We start from the raw sequence: 23,829 nt of genomic DNA on the forward strand, positions 1-23,829 counted from the left end.
TCATAGTGTCTTCTTTTCCAGTAGGTTTGGGGGGGGGGGTTATGGGGTGGAGAGAGGGACCAGGACTGCAGGGCTCCAGCTTAGCCTTCACTTCCGCCCAGCCTTAAGCTGAGATGATGGTGGGGGGAGGGCTTCCAGAATCCAAGAGCTCTGGGTGAACAGCTCTCCCTCTGCCCCCAGCAACAGAACTCTAGGGACCCACATGGCCACCACATGGGAGAGCCACTTTTCATTACAGCTAGTACTTTTTACAGAGCTCTTCCTGATGAATCCCTTGACAATCAAGTCTTGCTAATAAACTTCCTATGTCCTGAACCCCAATCTTAGAGGATATGAGTTTCAACACAACCCCCAGACCCTTCATTGGCATCCTTGAAGGCCTAACGAGATAAACTGGATAAAGAAAAAAAAAACAGATACCAATAAAAACAACAGCTAACATTTATACAGTGCTTCAAAGTTTGCAATGTACTTTACATGTTATCTCCTTTGACCCTCACAACAAGCCAGTAGGTACCATTACTACTCCCACTTTATAAATGGGGAAACTGCGGCTCAGAGAAGTCACACGACCTAGCCAGAGCCATATAGCTAATAACTGTTTGAGGCACAATTCAAATTCAGGTATTCCCAATTCCTAGGCCAACACTCTGGCCATTATATTACCTAGCCACCTATACCCCCTCTTTCCAAGGACACAATCATCTCTTCTCCCTTTTCCACTGGTCTCCAGTATTTACCCTGGATCCTACCCTACTCCCCCAAGACAAATGTGGAAGACTCATATCCTGATTATTTTATTTAAGAAAAGTGAAATATTTGGACCTGAAGGAAAGGAGCACATAGAGAAAAGAGAGGCCAAGGAACAGGAATTTGGCCAGTCCAAAGACCCTTCATACTAAAACGATGATAGCAGGCCTCAGCCCTCCATTCCTGTGGCATACCTGCTTCCTAACCCAGTCCCTGGAGGACTTAGTACTACTCTAGAAGACAGCAGAGGAGTAAAAAGGAGCCCAGCAGGGCCTTCCTGAGGGTGGAGCCAAAGCCCAAATGGGTACAACAACCCAGCAGTTTACAAGTTTTCATCCCCACTGGTCCACCAAGGTCTGGCAGTCTGTTCCTTAGGACATGGTAGAGGCAGGAGCCACAGAGAATGCTGTATGTTTGCAGAATCACAGTAGGGAAGATTCTAGGGAGTCAGATGTCAGCTGCTCGAAGAGAGGTTCATAGTGCTAGCACTGAGGCCTCGTGAGCCCTGAAAGAGATCACACTCTATCAGTCCAGGCCACCCTTCCAAATTCCCTGTCCATTTCTCCTCTCAAAGGATGGGGTTTTGTAACCTATCTCATGTCCAGGGCCTTGCTCTTCTCTTTTGGTCCCTAGGATATGCTTTATATCCTCTAAGATTCAAGCTTAAGAAGGGATTGTTTTGGGAGAGTTGTTTTGCTCCTCATTAAAAGTGTGCCCCTTGGATTTTCCTTAAGTCCTATTCATGTGGAGAAAATAGCTAGGATATTATCTGTAGATCACAGACCTCAGAGCTGAAAGGGACTTGGAAAACATGCATCCAAATCCTTCATTTCTCAGATTTGCAACCCAAGAAGGTAAATGATTTGCCCACAGTCACACAGGTAATAAGGAACAGAGGTAGGGATTCAAACCCAGGTACTTGGACCCCAAATCCATGGCTCTATTAAACCATGTCTCCATACCATTTGTTGCTATGGATGGTCACTTCCTCATTAAAGTAGTAACCTGCCCTGGAAGTAATGTCACCTTTTTTTAGTGTTTCTATTTATTCCCTCTTCCTGCACCTGAGTCCATTCCCCTAGAAGTACACAGCAAGTACACACTTCTTTATTCTTTACCTTTCATCTCAGATATGCCCTTTGATAACCCCCAAGAATAAGCCTGCTTAGCCTTCTCTCCCCTCCTCTCCAATGCCTCCCATTTGAATGATCGAAGATGATCCCCTTCCTTACTCCCCTCCCACTCACCCCCAGTCTCTCCTACTTGGAGTCTGGCTGCCAGTCCTTACTTGATTCCTCCCCACCTGCTCTCCTTCCTACCTCCCACCCAGGCATCCTCCTCACCTGAAGGGACTGCTCACTGGTCTGATTTAGATAGTTTAAGGAGGCGGCCCGCTTCATGTTGCTACTGTAAGGGAAAAAAGAAAGAGAGTCTCCTGAGCCTAGCTCTCCCTAGGTCTGCCTGCTCTATTCCTGTGGACTCCAGGATCCCCCACCATTGCTGATAGGCCTTGATCGCTCATTTTCTTCACTTGCCTTGTTTCTTCCTTCAGTTCTTGTTTTTCTGGTGGGTTCTCTTTTCCTGCCCTTGTGCTACCCACCGCCCTCTACCTGGAACACCCCCTCCCCAGCCAGCCAACAGGCCTCCTTCCTTCTCATGTACTTCTTCAATATTTACTTTTTTTCAGGGAACCATGGCTATGAGGAAGGTGGGGGAGAAGCTTGGGAAAGGCTTTGTTTACACAATTAGCTGTGGTCCTGCCCCAGTGTGTACCTGGAAGGTCGGGGCTCGTTTCCCTGCAGCTTTCTCACTAGCAGTTCACTGCTTCGTCGAAACACATCTCGGATCTTGCCTAGAGAACCACTCCTCTGCAGGGTCCCACTACCATCCTGGAGGGGGATCGAGGGGGAGGGCAGCTGAGAGGAAGACTCAGCAGACTCTCACTTTCCCCACCCAATTCTACCCCCAGCTCTATGCTCCTCTATCCCATGGAAAGATGGATCTGGTTCAGATTCTCCCCTATCTGGGGAAGAAAGATTCTGTTACCCAAAGTTTCTTCTCTCTACCCGAATGGCAATGTGGGATGAACCGAGAAAATGCCAGAGAAAAACAGAAAGAGGAAAGGGATAGTTTCAGCTTCAACATTGTGCCCAAAATTCTACCCACACATCTCCAAGAGCAGCAGAAGGGACAGGGTATGGGGAAAAGAAAAAGGGAAAAAATCACTCACCCCTGACCACTCTACAGCCACAGAGACCTCCTCACCCCCTTCAAATTTAACACTGGCTCCAGGGCTTTCCTGGGCCTCCCCAAGCAGCTCCACTACCTTAGTCTGGCTGATGGGGTCTGTGCCCTGGCAAGAAAAGAAAGGAAAGGGAGGAGAGGTTAGGGATTTCCAGATCCAGAGATTCCTTAGGAGGTTCTTCCAACCCCCAGCCACAAACCACCAGCCTATAACCATCACTACAATGTGACTCTTCATGGCTTAGCCCACATAAAAGTGAAAGATCATCCCCCTAAATTTTCTCTCCTCTTCCCCTTCTTAACAAAGTGTTACTTGGGTCTGGACTCCTGGTGAAAAAAAAAGGAGGGGGAAGAAACAAGCATTTATTTAGCACCTACTACTGTGCTAAGTGTACAACAGCCCTGAGAGGTAGGTGCTTTATGATCCCCATTTTACAGATGAGGAAACTGAGGCAGGCAAAAAACATGCCCAAGGTCACCCAGCTAGTAGGTGTCAAGGCTGGATCTGAACTCACGTCTTCCTGATTCCATGGCCCAGCACTATATTTATTCCCTGCCCTACCTAGCTTAGAAAACAATGTGGGCTCTACATCCTCTCTAATTCTAGCCTCCTTTTTAAACCCCCCACTTCCAGTGGACCAGAGAAGAGCCTGAGCTACTCACCCCTAGGGTGTCTCTCCCCCAACCTCCCCCCCCCTCTAGTTTCCTACCTGTTTTCTGGAACGCAAGGCACATTCTTCCAGAGTCTCAGCTGCCTCTAGCTTCCCCTGGCGGCGATAGAGAGCTCCAAGGTTCCTCAGGGTAGTGTTGACTGTAGGGCTGAAAGTGGTGAGGCCAGAGAAGGGAAGTTGGATCAGAGACGGGGTTGTAAAGATGATATCAGAAAGAAGAAAAGAGAAAGACTAGGGGAGGTAGGGCCTGGAGTCTAGACAGCTGGGGCACAGGAAAACAGCCTAGCCTATTCTTATTCAGCCGCCTCACTTGGGCCTTTAGCATCCCTCTTACCTGCTGACCTTGCATGCCTTGTACCAGCCTCCATATTCAGCATAAGGTATGCCGTCTCGGTGCCTGTTCTGCAAAAGGGAGTGGGGAGAAACATGAGAGATAAGGAAGGTTATGAGGTGAGAAGAAGGACAGTGCTAAAGCATTCTTAGGGTCAGAATCTGGGCTAGGGACGGTACCCTGAGCCAAAAGAGACTTGGTGGGGTTGGGGTGGAGGGGTGGGGAAGAAGAGCGAAACAGAAATGAGGACAGAGCCATCCTCAGCGTCCCAGGGTCTGTACTCCCAGACTCACTTTGCTCAATTCCTCCCGCTCCTCTGCATGCATCCATATGGGCTTGTGGTCATCTGGGAAGGGTAACATGGGACAGGAAATAGAAAGTTTAGAAGGATATGCTGGGTCTGAAAGAGTCAGGTCCTAGGGGCAGACCACACTGCCTGTGGGCAGTAGCATCTAAGTCACCCCTGGGAGCCACTGGAGCTTCAGGCCATGTTCTTCCCTTTGGCCACCCCCAAGTGCCACACACCCACCATCCACAGACCCAAACTCCTGCACATGGGCCCGGGTTAGAATCTCCTTGTACAGAGTCTCAGCTTCTGCATATTTTCCCTGTTTCAGGTAGCAGGAGGCCTGGGGTAGGAAGCAAAAGGGACAGATGGGATGTTATGAAGAGGTAAGAAGAAGGGGGGGGGGGCGGTCAAGAGAGAGGAACAAAGGTTCTCTCGGACAGGTTATAGGACAACTTCCCTGTCCCTCAACCCCAAATCTAGCCTTCCTAGTCTTGCCATTTCCCTAGTTTAGCACTAACTTCCCAGTATCCCCAGTCTCAAACATCACTCTCTTTCCCCTTCTCCCCCAGAGGAGGGCTTGGTAAATTCTGAAATCAGCCAGTTCCCACATTTTGGAGCAGCTCTCACCCACCCCCCAGAGGCCTGGAGTGGAGATGAGAAAAAGTACAGAACTAGAGGAGTGCAGGCACTGCATAACCAGGTATCTGCCAGGTCACGACCCTATCCAAATGACACTGTAAATGTAAAGTGCTTTGCAAACCTTTGAGTGTCATACAAATGTTAACTATCACCATTATCATGACTACTACTATTACCCCATCTTTTCCCACCAAACAGTGTCTCCGGTAGGGGAATGACTAGGTAGACAAAGCAGGATTCTGAGGGCTCCTCCCTTCTTCCTTTTCCAGCCTCCCCTCACCAGATTGTTCTTGGTGCGGGCCACATTCGGGTTGTCCGGTCCCAGTTGGCCCTCATAGATGGCCAGGGCCCGGCCATAGTACCGCTCTACTGCTTCATATTTGCCCTGGTTCTGACACAGGAGGGCCAGATTGTTCAGCTGCTTTGCCACATCTGGGTGGTCAGTACCCAAGACCTAGCAAGGAAATAGAAAAGGGAATGAATGCAGGTCATGGGATAGGTGGAAAATGAGCCAGAAGGGGAAGAACTGGAGAAGAAAGCAGAGAGAAAAAGGCTAGGACTGAGGCAGAATGGAGGAGATAAAGAAGGAGGGCTGGAGAGAAAGAATCCTGGATCTAGGAGAAAGGAAACACCTTTTCTCGGATCTCCAGGGCTCGCTGACACAGTGGCTCTGCTTCCTTATACTTGCCCCTCTTCCCATAGAGCACAGCCAAATTGTTGAGAGTGGCAGCCACCTGTGGAGAAAACCCCATCCTTGTCAAAAGCTGGCCCCGAAAAGACAACTCAAAGCACCCATCAACCCAAGGGCACGGGACTTCTCTTAGGGACACAGAAGCTGCCACTTCAGGGATGCCTCATTCCCTTCATCTTTCTTTCCAGTAAATGGACTCTAGTGAGGAAACAGCTAGACAGAATTTAGAGAGTAGCTATCCTAAGCCCACCCTCCCCCTATCTGAGAGGGGTAAAGGAAAAGCAGACATGCTAAGATGGCATGGGGAGGAAGAGGGAAGGATGCTGACCGCTGGGTGGTCCCGGCCCAGGGTGCTCTCACGGATGCTCAGGGCGTCATTCAGCAAGTGGGCTGCCTCCTTATATTTGTTCTGGTCCCTGCAGGGGGACAGGACCCCAGAGTTTATGGAAATAGGTCATCCTGTACCTACATGATCCCATCTCCCTCTAGATAGCCCAGGTCACCCCCACCAGTCACACCTTATTCATATTTAGCCCTCCTTTCTTTGGGGTATAGGGGACAGCTAGAAAAGCTTCTCCTTCTATGAGGAGGACAGAAAGCCTGGTGTGAATACCACTGGGAAGGACTCACTGATAGCACAGAACCTGTATATGGAACAAGGCAGGTCTTTCCCTGAAGAAAGAATAGAAGACCAAGGAGAAGAGATACTGCCTCTGATGTATAGGGGATAGGGAGCTTAGATATAGGAGTCTTATGGGAAATGGAACAAATCAGAAGGCCTAAAACTTAGGAGTTAAAAAGGTAGAAGTTGGGGGAAGGGGTAGGAAAGTAAAAGGTTCTGGGGACCATTTCATCATCTTGAGTTTTCTATGTACACTGCACACAGATAAATAAATGTTTATTCTTGTTTTTGGTAGTGATCAGGAAAACCTAAGGGAACTTGAAAAATGGAGAACAGGGCCTGAAGTAGGGTAGAGAGAGATAGGTACACTGACTAGGATGATGAGCGGGAGTGGGAGTGTGGGGGTGTGGGGGTAAGCCTTACCGGTAGACCAAGGCAAGGATGTTGAGCATGGTGGCAACATCAGGGTGGCCTCTGCCTGAGGTACGCTCCAGGTCTTCTAGGGCCTGTTTGCAGAGTGGCACTGCCACCTCATATCGGCCTTGAGCTGCATACTGGATCACCAGGTTGTGCAGGGTCCGCAGCCTCGCTGGGATCTCATAACCCCCATGCTGAGCAGCTGAAGCGCCCTTGGGCACTGGGACAGCACCACCCCAATCTCAGAGGCTGGCACTGTGCCCACAAAGGACTCCTCTACTCACCTGAATCCCACCCTATCCCCATTGCTTCCAAGCGCATGGCTTTTCCCTCCACCAATAGTCCCCACCCGAGGGCCATTCTCAGTTCTTACCTCCTCCTCTGCCTGTGCCTTTTAATGACACGTATGACTTCCTACACTTCTTCTCACCTCAATCCCTTTATACTCCATGCCAATTTCTATGCCCTATGCCATGCCAGAACCAGGGCAAGAATGAGGAAGTAGAGTGGTACCAGAAGTGGGCTGGCTTATAAGCTGCCTATCTACAAGAGTCAGTTGGAGCCAGAGAGCACAGGCTGTCCTTTCCATCTGATTCACCACCAGCCCCAGGGATGGACTCACAGTCATGGCTGGGCTCCTCCTCCTCCTCATTGGGGAAGAGATCATCCAAGGAATCCTTACTGGAGTCGCCCTCCTTCTCCTCCTGGAAGAATTGAAGCAGCACATGAAGGCAAAAATCCCCTCTTGAGAGGAGCTCCCTGTAAGACTGTACAACAGGCCACTAACTTGTGGGATCCATAACTTACAAAGCCGTCCATCCTTTTGATTCTAGGAAAGATAGGACTTGACCTAAGCACATTTTTAAAACCCAGCCTCATAGTCACCTATGTTAGAATGCCATATACCTCCTTCCTTACTATTCTGCCTGTGAACCACCTCCTTCAGAAAGCTTTTCCTTATCAATCCTCCCCCATTTCCCAACTTGTTAACACAATCTCTACCTCTTTCCTCCCACTCAATTCAGGTAATTACAGCATTGTATTGATCTGTATGTGCTTACATGGATTATGTGTCTGCCTCATCTGTCCTGAAGCCAGGGAGTGTGTCTGATCTTTAACATGTACCCCCAAGCATCAAGGCTAGCACTGGGCCCTTGCCAATACTCATGATAGATTTTCTGGCTGACTCTCACTGTTTTTTAAATTATTATTATATTCTGTTAAATATTTCCCAATTACATGTTAAACATTTTTAACAATCATTTTTTTAAACTTTGAGCTCCTTATTCTCTCCCTTCCTCCCACCCCTCCTCCACCCTTGAGAAGGGAAGCGATTTGATATTGATTATCCTTGTGAAGGCTGACTCATTATTAAGAAGTTCTTCCTTATATCTAACTTTGTTCCCTCAATGCAAAATTCTTTCTCACCATAAAGATTATCATCCTTATTAAAGCAGTCTGTCATGGTTTTGGAAAAACTTGGGAAGACTTATATGAACTGGTAAAAAGTAAAGTGAGCAGAACCAGGAAAACACTGTACATAGTACCAGCAATACTGTAACAAGATCAACTGTGAAAGGCTCAGCTACTCCGATCAACACAATGATCCATAACAAAGGACTCATGAAGAAGATTGCAATTCACCTCCAGAGAGAGCTGACGAACTCTGAGGACAGAATGAAGCATACTGCTTTTCACTTTATTTTTCTTGCCTATTTGGGGGGGGCGGGGAGGGGGACAACATGGCTAATATGGAAATGTTTTGTATGACTTCACATGTATAATGAATATCATATTGCTTGCCTTCTCAACGGGTGGGAGAGGGGCTGGAGGGACAGAGTGAATTTAGAACTCAAAAAAAAAAGAATAGAAAAAAAAGATATCTGTAGTGCAAAAAAAAGAAGAAAAAGAAATACTGCCCCTATCTTACCTTTTCAACCTCATTTCCACTAATCTTCTATAGAAGCCTTCACTTCAGCACAAATGATCTAACCCCCCTCTCTCAAATACTTATACTTCCCTATCCCTATTTTAAGCCTTCAGCTCCTACTTTGGTGCTCCAGCAGAACACTTCAGTTTGAGTTCTACCTTGGCCATTTCCTAGTTCTGTGGCTTAAATTATAGAAATCACCTAACCTCTATAAGCATCATTTATTTGTAAAAATGTGAACAATCCCCCTTGCACTGCCTCCCTCCCAAGGCTCAAAGACTCTGACAATGGAATGCAAGCTCTGGCGGATCCTATCAGAATGGGAAAGATGTGATGGATTGCGTCTGATTTTGGAGTCATCTTAAGTTCGGCTGCATGTTGATGGCTGGATTTTTTTTAGCCCCTTCAACTCTCAGAGATCATCTAATAAGATATAAAAGAGGTGTCATTTGTGTTGGTAAAGGGAGCACCTCCACTGATGAAATTATACCCTGGAAGTATGTGAAATTATAGAATATGAAGTTATACCCTGAAATAATACCCTAGAAGGACTGACAAAGTGGCAAAGTATAAGGAGTACTGGGCATGGAACCCAGCAATAACTGGACTGAATCCTAGCTCAGACATGTCCTACCTATATGAATATGAATAAATCAACTTAGCATCCCTAACCCTCAGTTTGCTCTTCTGTAAAATGGACACAAATACCTATATTATCGACTTCACAGTACTGTTGTGAGAAGAGTCCTTTGTAAACCTTAAAAAGCTACATAAATATGAACTCTCATTATTATTGGCCACAGTGCTAAGCACATAGTAGGAGTTCAATAAATCTTTGCTGGTGCCTACTCACTGGCCTATCCTCTGCCCAAGCCCTGGCGCTATGTTCCTTCCCCCGTTGTGTTCCTGGTAGCCCTTTCCCTGTCACCTTACTCACCGCAGGGGGTCCGTCTTCATCATACTGCCGAAGCTGTCCCATGAACTCCAGGTGCTTTTTCTCCTCCTCCAACTGGGCTACTGCCTGTTCGCTTCGCTGCAGGCGCTGCTGAGTACCTGCCAGCTCATCTCTAAGCCACTGGTTCTCCTGACACAATCGCCGCACCTGGGCTCTAAGCTTCTGCTTCTCTGACTCCACTGTGCCCAGGTGGTTTGCCAGAGCCAGCATCACCTTGGAAGAGAGGGCTAGACTGAAAGGCCTGTGGCAATGTGGGAAGAACACTAGATTGGGAGTTAGAGGGCTTGAGTTCAAAGCCCAGCTCGGCAACTTACTATCTGTGCGACCTTAGAAAAGTCATTTCACCTGTGTGGGTCTCATATTCCTCCTCTATTCAAGAAAGAGGTTGGATTCAACGTCTGCTAAATTCTCTTTCATCTTTAAATCTATGCTCCTATTAAAACCACCAGGTGTATGGATGGAGGGCAGCTGAAGAAATAGTAAGTCATAGATGGAATGTTAGTTTCCTCACTCATAAAATGAAGGAATGGATTAGGTGGTCTCTAAAATAGAGAGCAGGATACAGTGGAATAGAAAAATGTAGAAGCCAGATCCGTGTGAAACAGAAAATGTTCTCTCTTACTAGGATTCCTTTTTGTTGAGTCATTTTTCAGTCTTGCCCAACTCTTTGTGACCCCGTTTGGGGTTTTACTGGCAGAGACACTGCAATGGTTTGCCATTTCCTTCTCCAGCTGATTTTACAGATGAGGAAACTGAGGCAAACAGAGTGAAGTGACTTGCCCAGGGCCACACAGCTAGTAAATGTCTGAGGCCACATTTGAACGCAGGGCGATGGGTCTTCCTGACTTCAAGCCTGGCCCTCTATCCAGTGCGCCACCTAGCTGCACCCTCAGCTATTTGGTTTAGCCCAACTGTCCTTTGCTCTGCTCAGTCCTTTATCTCTTTTACTTAAGTCAAGTCAATAAGCACTTATTATGCACACGCTATGTACCAGGCACTGCGTTAAGTGATCGAAGATAGAAAGAATGGCACAAAAGCAGTCTCTGATCTCACAGGACTCACAGTCTAATGGGAAGACAATGTGCAAATGACTACATATAAACAAGCTACATACAAGATAAATCAACAAAGGCAAGGCACTAGCATTAAGAGGGGTTGAGGAAGGTTTCCCATAGAAGGTGAGACTTTAGCTGAAACTTGAAGGTTGAGAAGCCAAAGACAGAAATGAGCAAGAACAGAATTCTGGCCAAGGGAGAGAGCCTGTGAAAATGCCTGGAGTGGGGAAATGAAATGTCACGCTTGAGGAACAGCGGGAAAGTCAGTGTCATTAGATAGCAGAGTAGAAGACAGTAAGTATTAAGATTGTAAACATGGGAAGGGACCAAATTATGAAAGGCTTTATAAAGCAACAGAGGATTTTATCATTTATCTTAGAAGTAAAAGGGAACTGCTTAGGAGTTTATTAAATAGAAGGGTGACGTGGTCAGACCTATGCTTTAGGAAGATCACAACTGAGCAGAGGACGGATTGAGTGGGTAGAGGTTTGTGATAGGGAAACCAGCTAGAAGGCTATTGCAATAGTCCAGATGTAAGGTATAAAGGTCACAGTGTCAGAGGGGAGCAAGGGGCTTATACGACAGATGTTACAAAGATAAAATCAACAGGACCCTTTTTGCTGACCTTCCTCTCTCCACATCACATACCTCCCTCAGTTTTTTCTACCAATTGTCCCTCTCTCCTAGTTCTTAGTCCCGAATTTTCCTCACAAATCCACTCATCCTTCCCTTGAAATCTTATTCTTATCCTACCCTCCATTCCAGCCCAATATTTCCCAGTCTCCCCAATCTTACCTGTGCCTCCCCCAGACCCAGCTCAATGTTTTCCATGGAACGGCGAAGCTGCCGGGCCTTCTCATGTACCAGTCCAGCTTCATGGCCCTCATGCTGCAGGCACTGAATAGCATGAGCCAGGCTCTGTAATACTGCCTGGTGTTCGCTTCTCAGTGCTTCCAAGCCCTGGCTCACCAGCCGAGTGCTCCCCAGGATCTCCTCTTGACTCAACCGGTGCACTGACGGCTCTTCCCTCTGTCCCAGCACCAGCCCCGACATCCTGGGTCAGGGGAACCTGGGCTGGGGAGAAATCATGGGACGGAGACAGAGAGAGAGAGCTGTAACAATTTTGTTTTGTGGGAAAGAGATATCACTGCGAGAATAAGAGAAAAGAACTGAGTATACTAGGGAAAGCAAGACTCAATGTGTGGAGATTAAGACTGGAGATGAGTAAAATTCAGCAAAAGAGACGTGGTAAAAGGAGCAATGGACTTCAGAGTGGAAGAAAGTGTTGAACAGGAGAAATATACAAACATTACAGAAAGTGGAAAGGAAGAAGCTGGTATATAAAGGGGTGGGGTAATGGGTTTGGAAGGAAAAACCAGGACTTGGAATTGGGAGAGAGGGAGATGGTGAAGGAGGTCAATGAAAGGAATAATAGAGCAGAAGGAAGACAAATGATAACTACGTTCTAGAGAAGAAGAAAGAGAGAAGTAATAGTCCTCACATTGTAAAAGAGACCGGAGGAGCCTCAACAGCAAGGGTTGGACACCGTTGTCTCCATGAAGGTTTAGTCCTTTATTTCTCTTAGCTACTCAAAGTGCCTTGATCCCAACTTCACTCAGGCCTCACCTCCAATTCTTATTCTCTACCTCTTCTTCCCCATGGCCCAATCACAGTCCCAAGCCCTACTACCCCAACCAAGGGCAAAGCCTTGGACTGCAGGGCTGAGGCAGGAGCCAAGAACCAGGAGCTATGAGCCAGAAAGAACCTTACTCAGCTCAGCAGACTGGGAGACGCCCTATACAAAGTCCAAGAGTCCAGTACTGCCCCAACCCCCACCCCCCAAAAAATATTCAAAGCACCTGCTACAGAGCCCCACCTAGAATAAATGCCCTTTCTTCTGCTGCATGCCCAGGCCTCAAACCCTCCAAAAGAATCATTTTCTCCAAGAAGCACTAAGTCAGCCCTGAGCTCTGATCCCCTAAAGGGGAATAAGCATGAGTAAGGAGAGAGCTTGCCCGTAAACCTAAGGAAGAACAAAGTTCTGTTTCCCCAAGTTTAATGGTCAAGAAAGATCCTTGTGCCTAGAGGGAGGTGTGAGTACAAGGGTCTGTTTACGTGGAAACAGCAGAGGACACTCTCATTCTGCTTTGTTCCTCCCACTTCTACCCCAAGCAATTAAAGTAAGGGGTAATTCTCCAGTACTGGTGAGCAACATTTACTAACTTGCAAACTCAAGTGTTATTTTCCCAAGACAAACTAGGAAAGCAGAATGTCTGCCTAAGAGTAAGAGCATTCTGGTCTGAGTCCTTAAATTTCACTAGTAGATAATGGCTTCCTGAATTGGGGGAATGTGGTGGGTAGAAGAGGGAAGACACATAACCCCTTACCTATCTAGAAGTAGGAGGTGGGTTTGTTTGTCTATCTCAGAAGCTATAATATAGTAGTTATAAAAACTATAATAACATAATATGTGACATATAATAATGTAATATGAAATAGTTACAAATGTTACCTTCTCTCTAACCAGAGAGGGGGACGAGAGAGAGAGAGAGAGAGAGAGAGAGAGAGAGAGAGAGAGAGAGAGAGAGAGTGTGTGTGTGTGTGTGTATGTCAGGGTAGAGATAGGGTAAATTTATTTGTCTGTTGCCCGAGGAGTCAGTAGTGTGTCACCTGAGGAAACAAAGTGATAACTATGTATCCATCTGTTCAAGAGGAAGAGAAAAGCAAGTTTATATGTCTTGGGGGGTGGGAAGGGTATCTGTCTGGAGATGCATGCCTGTCCCATGAGAGTGGGTAAAAGTCTGGGATAAAGAGGGATTAGTAGAGAAACTGTCTGTCTGTCTGTCCTACTAGGGAATGATTATGTGTATGTATGTCTGACTCTTTGTCCTAGGAAGAGATGAAGATGTTTATACCTATGTCTGACCTAGGAGGGAGTGAGGATGTGTACGTATCTATTTGTCCTAGCTGGGGATGAGGGTATGCATCTGTCTGTCTGTCCTAGGAGGAAATATATGTATCTATCAAAGAGGTAATGAGGATGTATGTGTGTTTACATACATATGTGTACATATACAGTCCAAGTGAGAAGTAAGAGTGTGTGTCTGTGTGTCCTAAGAAGCAGTGAGGGTGTCTATCCAAGGAGGAGGTTCTCATCCGAAGAGGGAGGTGTGGGTCTGTCTGTCCAAAGAGGGGGTAAGAATGTGTATGTATGTGTCTGCCTGTCTGTCCAAAGAAGAAGTGAGAGTCTGTGTGTGTGTGTCTGTGTGTGTCTGTGTGTCAGTGTGTCTGTCCAACTAAGAAGTGTGGGTCTGTGTGCGTATGTCTGTCTGTCCAAGGAGGGGGTGGGAATGCGTACATATGTGTCTGTCTGTCCAAGGAAGAAGTGAGGTTCGGTGTGTCTGTCCAAGGAGGGGGTAAGAATGTGTACACGTGTCTGCCAGTCTGTCCAAAGAAGAGGTGAGTGTGTATGTCTTTGTGTCTGTCCAAGAAGGGGTGAGGTGTCCGTCCGTCTCAGGAGGGAGTGTGGCTGTGTATGTGTCCGTCGGTCTGTCCAAGGAGGAAGTGTGTGTCTCTAGGTGTCTGTCCTTGGGAGAGGAGGAGGTGAGGGTGTGTCCGTTTGTCTGTTCCGGAGGTGTCTCTCTCTGCCTTGGGGTGCCAGGAGGGGATCTGGGTCCCCGGACTGTCTGGCTGAGGGGAGAAGAAGGGAGAAGAGGGAATTGTGCCAGAGACTCACCCTTGGTATGTCCGTCTGTCCGTCGGTCCGCCCGCTCCCCCGCTCCCCCGCCGGTACTGCCCCCTTAAATCCAACATGGCCGTCGCTCAAGGCAATTGTTTTGACGGCTCCTGGGGGCGGAGCCTATCTCCGGTCACGCGGGCAAGAAACCTCTCCGGGACTGGTTGTGGCTAGCGACGCCCCAGGGGGCCGACTTCTGCATACCTGGACCCACCCCTCCAGCGCCTCCTCTCGAAGGCCCCCTTCCTGACGTCACCGGAGCCAGGGCGTGGCGTCATCAGAAGGCGCCGGGGAGAAGCGGGGAGACGCCGCGTAGAACCGGTCACCGCTATGGCCCTGCAGGCGCTGTCCCGAGCCCTAGGCTCCCTCAGCCTGGCCACCGGCCCGCACTCTGCCGCCCAGGTAACCGGCCTGCCGGGGTTTCAGAGCTTGGGCCTGCGGGAGCGGGGGGCGGAGCGAGGGAAACGGCTTGGCCCAGCTGTGCTCATTCCAGAGCCGTCCCCGGCCTGGGTTACGAGCCTGGGCAGCACGCGGGGCTGGGCGTCAGGGGTCCTGGGTTCTGTCCCTGCCCCTAATCACCCGTGTGACCTTGGCCAAGTCACTCATTTCTCTGCTTGGGCCCTTAGTCTCCTTATCTCTAAAAGGAGGCCAGTAATCCCTCCCTTCTCAGACCTATCTGGAAAAAGTCCGAGAAAGCCAGGAGGAACTGCCACATTTTGCAGAGGGCAGTGAGGCATAGAGGCAGATTGAGGCAGGTCGGTGGGATGGCAGATAGTGCGTTAGACTTAGAGTCGGGAGGGCCTGAGTTCTGATCCTGCCTCAGACATTTGCTAGCTGTGTGTCACTTAACCTCTTGCCAGACTCAGTTTTCTCACTTGTAACATGAAGATAATAACAGTACCTGCCTTTCAGAGTTGTTGTGAAGACCAAATCAAGTGAAATAATACATGAAAGTGCTTTGCCCATTTTATAAAGTGACATGTTGAAAACCTGGATCCCAAAGAATACTTTACTACTATTCTAGGCTTAACTAGAAAGTTCTGTGCAAATAGGAAAGATTATCATCATCATCATCTTTAGTATTAGTATCTAGTTACTGCTACAGTATCCAGTCATATATCACGAGGCGTGGGCACAACTGGGCCCAGTTGTGTGTCACATCTATCATGTAACAGTGGCGGGGTGGTTTAGTGCAAAGAATCAGAGTACCTGCGTTTAAGTCCAAGCCTACTTTTTCATCTGTACAATGAAAGAAATTGGACTAAATAAAATAAGCAAAGTCCCAGTCAGCTTTCAATCTATGATGTATCTGGGTCTGGTGGGAGAGGCTACACCTATTAAATATACTTAAAGATCTATGATGTAGTATCCTAGGATGTCCACACCCTCAACTGAAACAAAATGCCCCTTCGGCCCACCTCAGTATGTGATGATAATTTGCTGTGGCCCAAAACCCTCAACACCTTATCACATGATGGCCAGCCTTTTTTTGGAGCTAGCTAGACTGGTCCTTAAACAGCAGACACACATTCCATTGCAGACACTGGCCTGCAGTTGAAGCCTTTACAACTTGGTAGATGGGGCAGCTAGGTGGCACGGTGGATAGAGTGCCAGGCTTGGAGTCAGGAAGACTCATCTTTGTGAGTTCAAATCTGGCCTCAGACACTTACTAGCTATGTGACCCTAGGGAAGTCACTTCCCCCATTTGTCTCAGTTTCCTCATCTGTAAAAAATGAACTGGAGAAGGAAATGGCAAACCATTCCAGTATCTTTCCCAAGAAAACCTCAAATGGGATCACAGGGAGTCAGACATGAAGTGAATGAACAACTGCAAAAAACACTGTATACAAGTGGAAAAAAAACAGTCATTATCAAAAGCAATAACTAACTCAGGAACAAAGTACTCATTTTATTGCTGGGTGGAATGATGGAGCAATAGGAATGACCTGGTCAGGATGGATTCAACTAGGGAAGGTTCTTTACATTTCCAGGAGGAGATTAAGTTATGAGTCAAGTTTGGAAGGAAGTAAAGGTTCTGGTAGGAAGCAAAGGGGAGGGAATTCTGGGTAAAGAAATTTCTTTTCGGTGTGTGTGAGGGCAGTCAGGGTTAAGTGACATGCCTAGCTTCACACAGCAGCTAAGTGTCAAGTATCTGAGGATGGATTCGAACTCAGGTCCTCCTGACCCTAGGGCCAGTGCTCTATCCTCTGTTCCACCTAGCTGCTCCTTAAAGAAATTTCTAATAAGTAGAAAAGGGTAAGTTGTATGTAGGGAGACAGTCAAGACAAATGTGCCTCTATATAGCATATGTTTGTAGTACAAAGAATAGGATTCTTGGATCATACTCAAAATTAAAATAAAAAACTGGCTTGGGCAGCTTCCTAGTAGTGATATGCTATGAGCTAAAAGGACTCCCCTTCCAAATACCCATCCCTGAAGTAACTCCTTAAGGAAGTAGAGTTTCTCTCTTTGTCCCCAGGTGACAAGCAATGTCTTCCTCCAGCCTTCCTCACCCGGGGTGCTAATTGCCTGCCGATCTTTCCTGACCTCTGGGGTCCTTAATGCAAAAATTGCTTCCTGGAAGAGTCGTACCAAATATACCATTACACCAGTGAAGATGAGGAAGTCAGGGGGCCGGGACCACACAGGTAAGAATAACACTAGGTATGGCAAAGCAGTATGGGGGAGAAATCTAGTGAAACCTTAAAGCCTGACCAGCCCATGCTTCTTGGTCCCTGCATGGGACAGGGTAACAGAATGCTGTACTAACAGTGGGTTTGGTGGGGATAGAGAGCAGTAGACAACATGGCCTTGGTATAGCATGAGTGTTGGAATGAACCATCAGAAGACCTAGATCCAGCTCTGGGCTCTGGTCTTTATTCAGTATGTGATCTTGGGCAGGTCATTTAAGCTATCTCCTCTGTGCTTTTCTTCTCAGCAAAGTGGGAATAACGATACTCAGACCGTCTGCTTCACAAGGGTTGTTGTGAAGATAAAATGCAATCATATATGGAAAGGATTGGTAACCATGAAACAGTATCTAAATTATTATAGTCTCTGAATACTGGGTAGCTTATGTAGTCGAAGATTTTTTTTTTTGAGCTAGTGGGGGTTGTGACTTGCCCAGGGTCACACAGCTAATAAGATTTGAATTCAGGTCCTCCTGGCTTCAGGGCCAGTGCTCTATCCGCTGTGCCACCCAGATGCCCCAAATTTAATTTCTTCAATATGTAGAGGTGATGAGGTCTTTCCAATAGAAAAAACACCGGATTTGGAGTCCAAAGACTTGGGTTCAAATCCTTATTCTACTTGTTGTGACCTGGGGCAAATCAGGTAAGCTCTAAGATCTCAGGATTTTCATCTGTAAATTAAGAGTTTAGATTAGACAGCCCTTGACATCCCTTTGAGCTCTGACTCCATGATCCTGCTTCAGTGACCTGTGATGTCACTGTGGATGGGCACTACTTATACTGATAGAGTTGCTGGAAGCAGCCAAATTCATCAACTCTGCCCACACCCCACCCCCACTACCGCCAACTTAGTGATAAGCCTAGGCTGGTCCTTAGATAATAGACATGCCATCTGTGCCTTGGCCCTAGAGCTCATGCTCTGCTGGTACAACGTGTGAGAACCCAGTCACCTCCAAGTTGGGAGTGTTAGCAGAGGAATACTCAGCAGGAGTAAGCAACCAAAATAAAGAGTACGGCAAGATGGGACAGTGGACCTGGGGTCAGGAGGACTCATCTTCCTGAGTTCAAATCCAGCCTCAGACACTTTCGAGCTGTGTAACCCTGGACAAGTCGTTTAGCACTGCCTTTCTCAGTTTCCACACCCGTGAAATGAGTTGGAGAAGGAAATGGCAAACCACTCCAGTATCCTTGCTGAGAAAACCCCAGATGGGGCCGCAGAGAGTCAGATGTGACTGAAAACAGCTAACAACAGACTAAATAGCATAGTGCCTGGAAAGATGTCTAGTAAATGAGTGATCACAATGAGATGGGATTAGTCAGGAAAAGCTGAATTAACCAGGTGTTGTCTCTAAAACCTGCCCCTCCTCCAAACTTCCCTATTTGATTTTTCCTACTCTGTAATCCTCCATATTCAGTAAGTAACCTAGAGCCTGCCCACACCGTGTCTGTTACACTTGTCCCCTCATTGCCCCATTCATCATAACCACCCTAGGTCAGGTCCGTCTCTGCTCCCTTGGCCTGCTTTAATTGATTTAGTAGCCTCCTATCTTGTTCCACTTCAATCTATTCTTCACAATATTACCAGAACTTTTTTTACTCATGTGATATCCTCCCTAAAAACTTTCCGATGCTCCCCATTGTCTTCTATATTTTGAGAGTTCTGTTATTTCATTGACGTTGGTACAGGCTTCACAGGACAAAACCTTTCCAGGCTTCCGATCAGCTGTTTCTCCCGTGCAACTTTGTTGGTGATATACTCCATGTCCTTCTCAGTTGACCTATGGGTAACCTACAGCTTTGATTTTTCAGATACTAGTATTCCATCACTCATGACAATATAGAATCCCTGGAAGAATATTAATGTTAAAAAAAATGTGTCTGTTTCAGGGGAGAAACTTGAGGTCATTAAAATCACTGTGCAGTTTCCGAAAAGTGATTCAACCCATTCTCTACTTCCACTTAATTCTGGGTACATTGTTTATGTCCAAGATATATGGATGAATGGTTAGGTGGTGTGGTGGATGGATCACTGGACTTGGAGTCAGAAAGACCTGAATTCAAATGCTGCCGCAGGTACTTAGTAGCTGTGTGACTGGGCAAGTGACTTAAGTCTCAGCCCCAGCCTCACTTTTCTCATTTGTAAAAGGGACATAATAAGAGCACCTGCCTCGAAAGGTTGTTGGGAGGATTAAACGAGGACATATAAAGTGCTTTGATGGGCCAGCTCAGTGAGTTATCTCTCCAGCTGCATATGAATAGATAATAGACAGTCTTTATCTACTTGGTTTTAAATGATTACAGTAGTCTCTTTATTTAGGAGGTCCTGCAGTGTTACAGGTGGCACAATGGATACGGCACTAGGCCTGGAGTCCGGAAGACCTGAGTTCAGATCTGGCCTCAGACACTTCCTGGCTGTGTGACCCTGGGCAAGTCACTAACTATCTTTGCCTCAGTTTCCTAATCTGTAAAATGAGCAGAAGAAGGAAATGGCAAGCCACCGCAGTATCTTTGCCAAGAAAACCCAAAATGGGGTCACCAAGAGCCGGACACGACTGAAAAAACAACTGAACAACAAGAAGAAGCAGGGTTGCAGAGCTTGATGTAATCGGCAAAGAGTTGTTTGCAAACACAAGCATCTAAGGAGGACCTTGCACAGCAGCCATACGTTGCGTCATTGGCCCACTTTGACACAAGCTCTGCAGTGGACATCCTCCATGATCGTGGCAAATATCTCTGTCCTTGTTGGAGGTTGATAATCAGAGGGTCATTGCACAGCCACCTTTGTTGTTAAATCTTTTCAGGAAAAACGTTCTTTAGTAAGAGCCCACTATTCCTTGTATCTTTTCCATTATCTCCATCCACATGACCACTACCTGAGTTCATGCCCTCATCACTTCCTTCTTAGACTTCTGCAATAGTGTCCTAATTGATCTCCTTTCTCTCCAATTTGTTCTCAATACAGCAGACAGATTAATGGTCATAAAACAGTTCTGGCCATGTCACACCCCTCCTCAAAAAATCTTCAGTAGCACCCTATTGCTTTTTCTGGGAAGCTAGGTGGCATAGTGGATAGAGTGCCAGACCCGGAGTGCAGAATAGTCTTCCTGAGTTCAAATCTAGCCTCGGACACTTAATAGATTTGTGACCCTGGACAAGTCACTTAACCCCTTTTGCCTCAGTTCCTCATCTGTAAAACGAGCTGGAGAAGGAAATAGAAAACCACTCCAGTATCTTTGCCAAGAAAATCCCAAAAGGGGTCCTTAAGATTCACAATTGAAAAATGACTAAACAACAATTGCTTCCTCAGCCCGGCATTCCAAACTCGTACAAACTGGCCCCACCTTGCTTTTCAAACATTTCCCTTTACTCAACCATGCACTGGAAACTCTAGGCAAAATGGCTTACTTGTTTGCTCATTGGATTTGTCAGTCTCTCTCCTGTCTCCATGCGTGGAGCGTACACTCTCCTTAGCTCTGTCTCAGAGAACCCTTTGCTTTCCTCTAGGGTCGGCTCAGGCGCCATCTTTCTTAGAAATACCTTTCCCGAATCTCCATAGTGAGTGTTCTTTCCTTCCTCAAATCTCGTGTTTACTTCCTTCATTCTTATCTTGTGTTTACATCTCTGGGTATATATTATATCCTCCTAGTAAAATATAAGTTCCTTGAAGGAAGGGACGTTAATAAATGTTTGACTTATCGTTGAGGGCTTTCTGGAGGAGGTGAGTTTTGAGCTAGGCCTTGAACAAGGTTAGGGACTTCAGCTGGCATGTAAGTGGGGACAGCTGTAATCAAGATAAAGGAATGACATGGTTGTGTTGGGCTGAGGCATGCTTTCCCTGTACTCCCTTGAACAGGACTTCTTTCCTTACCAGGAGTATGAATTTTCTTAACCTGAGTCGTGTTAAACTCTTTTTCCCCTTCCCACAGGTCGAATCAGAGTGCATGGTATTGGGGGAGGCCACAAACAGTCTTACCGGATGATTGACTTTCTTCGGTTTCGACCCGAGCATGAGGCCAAGCCAGGGCCTTTTGAGGAGAAGGTCATTAATGTCTGCTATGATCCCTGTAGGCAAGTATGAAGTAAAGGTTTTAAGGGAGTCAGCCAAAACAGGGGAACATGGACTGAAGGAAAACATTCAAAGCCATTGGAGTAGCACAGGGGGCTGAAAAGTCGAGAGTCTTCAGGGAGGGGATTCTAGGGCTTCAGAGGTAGCCTAGGTGACCCATGCGCGCGTCCTTCACCTCATTTCACTCAGGTCCGCAGACATCGCCCTTGTTGCTGGGGGCAACAGGAGACGTTGGATCATTGCCACTGAAAACATGCAGGTGGGAGACACGCTCCTCAATTCTGACAGCATCGGTCGCATGGCAGGTGAGGGAAAGCCGCAGCCTGGGGTGAGGGGGAAGGGTTTGATCGATGGTCAGGGCAGTTGGCCTGGGAGACGGTAAGGATTCCCAATTAATCTGTCTTTTAGTCGCTGCCCGGGAGGGGGATGCACATCCTCTGGGAGCCCTGCCCATCGGAACTCTGATCAACAACCTGGAAAGTGAGCCAGGCCGGGGTGCCCAGTATATTCGAGCTGCAGGTATGAAATTAAGGCTGTGTGGGATCAGGTAGGGGCATCTGAAACCACAGAAGTGGATCGAGAAACTCGTTCCCCATGATCACGGCTGTTAGCCAAGAAGGAAAAAACCCCCTGAATAAGAGTAATAATTCCCCTAGGAGTAAACGCTAAAGTGTGATTCTGTCGTCAGACTGACGGGTTCTGCTCGTCCTGTTGCCCCATGTGTCGTTTCTGGGGTTATGTGCTGTGTAGACATTATTGGGGGGAGATTTGAGCGGGGACACTCTGTCTTACACAGGAACCTGTGGTGTGCTTTTACGGAAGGTCAATGGGACGGCCGTTGTTCAGTTACCCTCTAAGAGGCAAATGCAGGTATGTGCGGGTGAAGGGGGGAGGGTGGCATGAGAATTGGCGATAAATGTGCCCTTTCCTGGATCACGCGTCTCAGGATCCTGGGACCCTCCAAGGCTTCTGTGTGTCCTGTCGGTACACTCCCGTATGCCCACAGGCTGTAGCTGTCCTTGTTTCTTTGTTCATTGAAACTGGGGTGAAGGGGAAATTTTTTCTCTCCATTCACTTCCCACTGAGTTTTCCCTGACCCTCACAATGCCTCTCCTCTGCTTCCTCTGCCTGTTCATTATTGCTGCTCTTTGTCCTGGATTTGGGGGCGGGGAGCGGGGAGCCCTGTTGGCCGGGGTTTAGCCTGTGCTGTGCCCTGGGCTTCTCTCAGTGCATTCTGCCCAGCCATTTTCTCACTATAGCTCTCGCCCTCACCACCTCTCTCCTCTTTAGGTGCTAGAGACATGTATGGCCACAGTGGGCCGGGTGTCGAATGTGGATCACAATAAGCGTGTCATTGGAAAGGCTGGGCGAAACCGCTGGTTGGGCAAAAGACCCAACAGTGGACTCTGGCAACGCAAGGGAGGTTGGGCTGGCCGAAAGATCAAGCCCCTACCCCCTATGAAGAGTTACGTGAAGTTACCTTCTGCTGCCGCCCAGAGCTGACACCCTGATCTACTCCCCTGCCTCCCAATAAACTGATTCCCTCTGACCAGTTTCTCTCCTCTTATTGCAGTCGAGGAATAGTCCGGTGGTGTGGGGGCCAGGAGCGGTGTGTTAGAGGAGGGAAGGGGTGCCAGGGGCATTGAGGACAGGAGGAATGTGCCGGTGGCGTGGGAGATAGAAGAAACATACCAAGGATATAGGGCACAAGAGAAGGAGCATGCCCCCGTGTTGAGGACGGGTGGGGGAAGGGGCCAGGGGTGTTGAGATGGAAGGGGAAACGGGGCCAGGGTTTGGGGAATAGGAGGAACATGCCAGGGGTGTTGGGGGCGGGAAGAGGAACGTGCCAGGGTTCTCAGGAACGGGAAAGGAGGGGGGTGGGCGGGGGAGCCGAGGGCAAGGGTTCGTACTGAAGCTCCGCCCCATCTAGTCCTTTCGCCTCCACCCCGAAGACCTTCGGCTTTCCGTAGCGCTTCGTAGCCGGGAGGAGACCAGACCCTGCTGGGGAGCCGACCGGAGCTGGGAAGAGCCATTCCCCGCCGTGCGCGGCCGCACCTCAGTGGGGCTCTCCTACCCCTGTTCCGATAGCAGTTGAGTGTGGCCTCCTGGACCGGCGCACACTCCGACTCCACCCCTCCCCAAGGCAGAGCCACCGGGACTTACGGACCGGCCCCCTGGTCCAACCCCAGTCCGGTGCACGCCTTCCTCTGGCCCGGGAATGTATCTACTCCGGAGTGGCACTACGCAGGCGCACTGGGCGCCCTCCGAGGAACGTTCCATCCTCAAGCTCCCCTCCTTCCGTCCCACCCGCCACCCCCTTTTGCCCCTGGGCTCCACTGCGGCTCTGCCGGGCTCCCGGTCCCCACTCCAGCCGGCTTCTGCATCGGCCACACCCTGTTCTCCACCCCTCTCTGCCCGTGCTCCAGCTGTCCCGGCTGCATGCATCCTTCACCTCCCGGTGGTCCCTTCCCTGAGCCTGCCCACCCCCACTCCTCCCTTCGCTGATGTCATTTCCCACCCTTCCCCAGGGTCTCTTTCCTGGTCGGGGCTATTACCTGTCTCTTAATCTTTGAGCAAATGGTGACTCCTTCATCCTCCCCAGTTATATTTCCCAGTTTACCTTCCATAGTCTCCCAATTGTAGCCTCATCCTCTCTGGCAACTGAAACCCTCTGGTAACACCCTCCTGCACACACCTACAGCAGCCCCACAGCCCTGTGCTTGTGTCCCTGCCCCTGATCACT

General features: G+C 48.2%; 2 protein-coding genes across 6 annotated transcripts; one reads left to right on the forward strand and one right to left on the reverse strand.

Moving 5' to 3' along the window:
* Nucleotides 1-781: 781 nt before the first annotated feature.
* On the reverse strand, nt 782-14,423 carry KLC4 (kinesin light chain 4). 5 transcript variants are annotated; one of them, XM_036766878.1, is made up of 16 exons: nt 14,331-14,423; nt 11,390-11,668; nt 9,522-9,752; nt 7,277-7,358; nt 6,661-6,874; nt 5,944-6,031; nt 5,557-5,658; nt 5,205-5,378; nt 4,526-4,625; nt 4,290-4,342; nt 4,000-4,067; nt 3,705-3,813; nt 2,981-3,103; nt 2,524-2,639; nt 2,094-2,157; nt 782-1,255 (listed from the first exon to the last, which is right to left on the reverse strand). In XM_036766878.1, exons 2-16 carry the CDS (start codon nt 11,645-11,647, stop codon nt 1,205-1,207), a joined length of 1,833 nt encoding a protein of 610 aa, XP_036622773.1. In that variant the 5' UTR covers nt 11,648-11,668; nt 14,331-14,423; the 3' UTR covers nt 782-1,204. The 5 variants fall into 5 exon arrangements, with proteins under 5 accessions (XP_036622773.1, XP_036622777.1, XP_036622776.1 ...); XM_036766882.1 differs by having other exon boundaries at nt 11,390-11,663; nt 14,331-14,351; XM_036766881.1 differs by lacking the exon at nt 14,331-14,423 and adding an exon at nt 12,221-12,364.
* Nucleotides 14,424-14,568: 145 nt separating this feature from the next.
* On the forward strand, nt 14,569-22,636 carry MRPL2 (mitochondrial ribosomal protein L2). The gene is made up of 7 exons (XM_036765855.1): nt 14,569-14,732; nt 16,810-16,978; nt 20,947-21,088; nt 21,276-21,391; nt 21,495-21,605; nt 21,883-21,956; nt 22,377-22,636. Exons 1-7 carry the CDS (start codon nt 14,661-14,663, stop codon nt 22,587-22,589), a joined length of 897 nt encoding a protein of 298 aa, XP_036621750.1. The 5' UTR covers nt 14,569-14,660; the 3' UTR covers nt 22,590-22,636.
* Nucleotides 22,637-23,829: the final 1,193 nt, after the last annotated feature.

This window comes from Trichosurus vulpecula, chromosome 7 (assembly GCF_011100635.1).
Source record: "Trichosurus vulpecula isolate mTriVul1 chromosome 7, mTriVul1.pri, whole genome shotgun sequence".
Taxonomy (NCBI): domain Eukaryota; kingdom Metazoa; phylum Chordata; class Mammalia; order Diprotodontia; family Phalangeridae; genus Trichosurus; species Trichosurus vulpecula.

Coding starts and splice junctions, on each gene's coding strand:
- KLC4 (XM_036766878.1), bottom strand. CDS start 11,647: ATGTCGGGGCTGGTGCTGGGACAGAGGGAAGAGCCGTCAGTGCACCGG. Junction 4,343..4,525: donor GGAGTTTGGGTCTGTGGATG/GTGGGTGTGTGG, acceptor TACCCTTCCCAG/ATGACCACAAGCCCATATGG. Junction 1,256..2,093: donor CCAGTGAGCAGTCCCTTCAG/GTGAGGAGGATG, acceptor GATCTCTTTCAG/GGCTCACGAGGCCTCAGTGC.
- MRPL2 (XM_036765855.1), top strand. CDS start 14,661: ATGGCCCTGCAGGCGCTGTCCCGAGCCCTAGGCTCCCTCAGCCTGGCC. Junction 21,089..21,275: donor GTCTGCTATGATCCCTGTAG/GCAAGTATGAAG, acceptor CATTTCACTCAG/GTCCGCAGACATCGCCCTTG. Junction 21,606..21,882: donor CCAGTATATTCGAGCTGCAG/GTATGAAATTAA, acceptor TGTCTTACACAG/GAACCTGTGGTGTGCTTTTA.